Source organism: Priapulus caudatus, unplaced genomic scaffold (assembly GCF_000485595.1).
Source record: "Priapulus caudatus unplaced genomic scaffold, Priapulus_caudatus-5.0.1 Scaffold2434, whole genome shotgun sequence".
Lineage (NCBI taxonomy): Eukaryota > Metazoa > Priapulida > Priapulimorpha > Priapulimorphida > Priapulidae > Priapulus > Priapulus caudatus.
In genome coordinates this window covers 15,760-21,154 of record NW_014579495.1, presented here as the reverse complement: position 1 = coordinate 21,154, position 5,395 = coordinate 15,760, and the positions used below count along the sequence as shown (strand labels likewise).

The window sequence follows — 5,395 nt, the reverse complement described above, 5'->3', positions numbered from 1 at the left end:
TCTAGTACTGGAGAAATTAGCGTTTGGATGCGCATGGTGCGGCGCGCTCGGCTGGAGGGGTTGGGGAAATAGAGGGTGAGAGGGTGGCTGGGATGGGGGAGGGTACACAGATGCTGTTAGGTAGGTGCCTACACGGAAAGAGTCTGTATTATGTGGATGCTAGCAGGCAAGCACGAGAGAAAGGGGGAAGAAAAAAAAGTGGGAAGGAGAAATAGGGGAAGAGCGATAAAGAGAGAGAGCTAGCGAGCGAGAGGAACAAGTTAGGAAAGAGAGGGGGAGCAAGGAAGAGGGAGGGAAAATAGATATACACCGAATGCAGAGAAAAAAGCGAGAGAGAGAGTGCGCGAGAGACACAGATAGAAAGAGACACACAGAGAGAGAAGCAGAGCNGATGATTATTCGTCGCGCGGCGCTCGAGAGAGAGAGAGATCTGAGCTGCGGCGCGCTCTGCTGAGTGAGAGAAGAGGAGAGAGAGATCGACGCGTCGCGTAGAGAGAGAGAGAATCGAGCACGCCTTGCGCGCGAGAGAGAGAGAGGAGAGACGACTGAGAGAGAGAGAGAGAGAAACGCGCTGCGCAGAGAGAGAGAAGAGAAGAGAGAGAAAGAGAGAGAGGAGGAGAGACGCGCGCGCGAGAGGAGAGAGAGGAGAGAGAGGAAGAGAGAGAACGAGTAGTCGCGGCGAAGGAGAGGAGAGGAGAGAGAGAGAGAGAAAGAGAAAAAAAGAGAGATCAAGGGGATAATAATTTATGTGAAATTTAAAAGCCCCAAGTGAAGCGCATTGAATAAACGCTACTTCGTCTCTTAGGTGGGATCTGTAACATATGTACACGATCCTCGCAATACGTCGCAAGTCCAGGGCTTATGTGCGATTATATATGAGGTTACTCCGCCATCTATCGAGAGAAGTTGTAAACAAACACGCATTGTCATCAGCGGGAAGGAATAATTGTTACTGTAACATTGGTGTGGTGTGTGGGGTTGTGTGTAAAAAGGGCCCGCAAATTTGTCACGCCTGCTCGGGATAAAGCAGTATGGCGGTCCAGTGTCTTAATAGTTTGTCACAATAACTTCATCTGTCTTCGACCGTGGCCCATTGTCTTATAATACATAAACATGAACCATATACCGCTGAGGATGGTGGCCAGTGTTATAATAGTTGGGTATTCACAAGTCTCTCGACGCGTGTATAATGGTCGTGTTTGTATTTATGCGTTCTATGAGTGTGTATGGTTATATGGTTATGTTTTATGTATTGATAACAGTGGGCCACGCGCTCGAAAGACTTGTGATAAAACTATGATATAAATTTGGGCCACCATATACAGCAATAAACGTAAACAGCTTCATAAATCATTCATAGTATTAATTATCAATTGTAATTTATTTAGAAAAACTAATTATCTATATAAACTTAGTCCTCTCATTTCAGCTTGCGCGCGTTGTCTTATAAAATGTATTTGAAAAATACCTTCGATGTTGTTGAAGTTTCCCAATCTGCCCCAGCAACCGTGCAGCGTGCTGCTAGTTACAGCCGGTACGAGCTGTAGCAAAGTAATAAACACTGTGACGTCACGTCACCACTTCGCAGGCTATCTTGTTTGGACAAACAGTCGGAGCTTTAGCGCCAAGAATGCCAGTTTTCGTCACTCTTTTCTTGTGGGGTTTTAATAAGCAAACGCGCAGTGAAATGGGCAGCAACTAGAGTTTATTTTGTCATAAGGTTAGTGTGATTATGCCTGCACGAAGTGTTTGCTGGTCTAGTACTGCGACAGAATTAGCGTTTGGATGCGCATGGTGCCGGCGAGCGCTCGGCGCTGGAGGGTTGGGGGAAAATAGAGGGTGAGGAGGTGGCTGGATGGGAGGGTACACAGATGCTGTTAGGTAGTGAGCCTACACGGAAAGAGTCTGTATTATGTGAGCACTGCTAGCAGGCAAGCACGAGAGAAAGGGGGTAAGAAAAAAAGCAGGGGAAGTGAAGAAATAGTCGGGAAGAGCGTTGATAAGAGAGGAGCTAGCGCAGCGAGAGAACAAGTTAGGAAAAAAAGAGGCGGGGGAGCAAGGAGGAGGGAGAGAGAATAGATAACACGATAATGTCAGCGAAAAAGCGAGGAGGACACAGATAGAAAGAGACAGAGAAGAAGAGAGAGCAGAGAGAGAGAGGACGAGAGACAGAGAGCAGGCGATAGCAGAGAGAGAGAGATAAACAAGATAGAGAGAGAGAAGAGAAAGAGAAGAGAGAGAGAGAGAAGAGAGAGAGAGAGAGAGCAGAGAGAGAGAGAGACGAGAGAAAAGAGAGAGAGAAAGCGGATAATAATTTATTGTGAATTTAAAAAGCCCTAAAGTGAGGCGCATTGAATAAACGTACTTTCGTTCTTAGGCTGAATATAACATATGGCTACCGCATACCTCGCAATACGTTTCGCAGGTCAGGGGGGCTTTATGTTGCGTTTATATATTGAGGTTACTACGCCATTTCGCAATGAAGTTGTAAACAAACACGCATGTCATCAGCGGGACAGGAATAATAGGTTGTTACGTAACATTTCGGTGTGGTGTGGTTTGTGTGTGTAAAAGCCCGCAAATGTCACGCTGCGTATAAACAGTATGGCGGCCCAGTTATATAATAGTTTCTATCACAACAGTCTTTTGACGTGGGCCCATTGTCTATATACATAAACATTAACCATTATACCGCTGAGAGCATGGTGGCCCAGCTGTTATAATGTTTATCACAAGATCTTCGACGGTGTATATGGTCGTTGTCGGTATTGGTCCCCCTCATGACGTGTGGTATGGTATATGGTTATGTTTATGTATTATAACAGTGGGCCACGTCGAAGACTTGTGATAAACTATTATAACATTGGGCCCACCATAATACAGATAAACGTAAAAGCTTTTCAAAACTCATAGTATTATTATCAAATGTTATTTATTATAAAAACACAATAAGCTAGAGATTACTCTGTACATCGAATCAAATGACGTCATCTTCGTATAAAAATCTGGCTATCTATCATAAAAAATACACGTTGCTTCGCATATACACACGAGTATTACCAGGGTTCTGTACACTGGCGCCAGCTGTTAGCATGAAACACCGTTATATGTGAAGGCTGCTCAGACATGCCTCCTCTGCACTTGCAGCCTTCAAGGTGCTCCCACCCGTCCATGCCAGCACGCTACACACACACACAACACACAACACCACGTATGCACCGCACAACGCCGCCCACGCATCGCAGCGCACCCTCCCCCCCACCCCCACCCACCACACACACCACACCACCCCACAGACGCACGGCATGCGCACGCCACCGCCCACATACCCGCACCACACTACACTTACAGACACACACAACACACACACACACACACACACACCACAACACACACACAGCACACACTACACACACCACACACACACACACACACACACACACACACACACACACACACACACACACACACACACACGCTGGCCCACACTCTCCACCTCTCACTCTCACACAATTTATCTCTCTCATCCTTGCTTGCATGATCATAATTCAGCTGGCTGTGTAACACTGTCCGTGCGGCCGGGAAGGATAAGGTCACGTGATGGACATGATGTCCGGCACCCGGCAATTAGATGCGATATGATATGACTACTAGGCACTTAGGATATGACTACTAGGCACTTAGGATATGACTACTAGGCACTTAAAAAAAAAAAACCTAACCCTAACCCAACCTAAACCCTAAACCTAACCTAAACCCTAACCCTAAAAAAAAAATTAAATTAAAGTGCCTAGTAGTCATATCATATCGCATCTAACTGCCGGTTGCGATGTCCGCGCCGCCATGACACCCGTCGCCATGACACCCGTCGCTATGGCATCCGTCGCTATGGCGCTTCCCGCCGTCCTGTCACCATCAGACGGCCATAGACTTCACCTTGTGATTGTGTATCGCGCAGAGCAGAGCGATGGACGATCCAATCATGAACAGCTGTGAACACACGTACACACGCACCGGTTACGCGCGTACACATAGGTTAACCACACACGCGCACACACACACGCACGCACGCACGCACGCACATACACACACACACACACGCACGTACACACGCACCGGTCACGCACGTACACACGCGCACTGGCTAACACAGCCCTTTCCCCCTTAAACTACAACCAGAAGAATTCCAACTGCGGGACAATCTTATAAACACTAGCAAAGCTGTGCGAGTGAAAGTCCTGAAGTCCCCAGTATCATTATCATTTCCCAGGTTTTCTTCTTAACATCGGGAGCCTTCTGACAGTGGCACGGTCATGGAGCCCATTGTCAGAAACAAAATAAGTCCGTATATTATTCTTAACATGAGCTTTTTCTCAGACAGAGACGTGGCGAGCTTACGTGCGTCTCATACGCAGTGGATATACGTCTGCAGAGGCCCGTTGTCAGAAACAAAATTTGTCTTAACATTAGTCTTAATATTAACTTTTTCTTTTAGACCGTCGATAGAAACGCTGCGAAGTTACGAGAATGAAAAATCGTAGGAGATTTCCTCATAACAATACGAAACAAAGCGCTGTCGACGGTCTAAGAGAAAAAGTTAATGTTAAGACTAATCTGGTCTACGAGTAAAGCTCAACGGTAAAAGACCCACGTAAAGACCAATTTCATTTCTAACAACGAGACCATTAACTCTTCTACGAGTTACCTGCCTGGTGACGTCACAGCTTACCTGTACGATGCCGATGACGAGGGCCACGAAGCTGACCACGGTCAAGTGCTCGGCCAATGACCGCCGGATGCTGTCGTAGCAACCCTAAACAACGGCCGACGCAATTAACGATTTAATTAATAAGCGATTATTAATTACGAACGGCAAAGCATCTTCGCACGGGCTCTTCGCACGGGATCGCGTCATTAATCTCAATTTCTAGAGTTTTGCGTTGCTTAGATGCATAGGTGTAGCAATAAATGTATAAATATTGAATATTTACTCAATAATTAATTTTGATCAATTATCTTGTTTATTTCGTTTATTCGTTTTGTTTACTTATTTTCTTACTTATTTATTTATTTATGTATTTATCTACGCGTACGCGTGCGTGCGTATATCAATGCTGATCTCACCTCTATGAACCAGTCCTGCGTGTTAGTCGTCTTGCCGCATTTCTTGATGTTCTCCTCGCAGCAGCTGTCCGGCACCCACGTCTCGTTCGGCCACGCAGTGATGTCGTACCAATCCATGAAGCCATTCACACCGCAGCACTCAAACTATGATGGAGAGAAAGCGGGGATGCTGCGACGTGATGCCCCGCTCTCGCTTCTCTCTTTCTTCTCTCTCTCTCACTCTCGTTCTATTTTCTCTCTCTCTCTCTCTCTCTCTCGATTTCTCTCTCTC

General features: G+C 46.3%; 1 protein-coding gene and 1 long non-coding RNA gene across 2 annotated transcripts; both read right to left on the bottom strand.

Annotated features, from left to right (window-relative positions):
* Nucleotides 1-2,913: 2,913 nt before the first annotated feature.
* Nucleotides 2,914-3,715, bottom strand: LOC106818694. The gene is made up of 2 exons (XR_001395281.1): nucleotides 3,417-3,715; nucleotides 2,914-3,182 (listed from the first exon to the last, which is right to left on the bottom strand). It is a non-coding gene; the product is annotated as an uncharacterized LOC106818694 (long non-coding RNA).
* Nucleotides 3,716-3,756: 41 nt separating this feature from the next.
* LOC106818693 (tetraspanin-9-like) lies at nucleotides 3,757-5,268 on the bottom strand (the record flags this gene model as incomplete). The annotated part of the gene is given in 3 exon segments (XM_014823371.1): nucleotides 3,757-3,990; nucleotides 4,730-4,813; nucleotides 5,125-5,268. Coding segments are annotated over 3 exon segments (303 nt in total), but the record flags the coding sequence as incomplete, so codon positions are not given.
* Nucleotides 5,269-5,395: the final 127 nt, after the last annotated feature.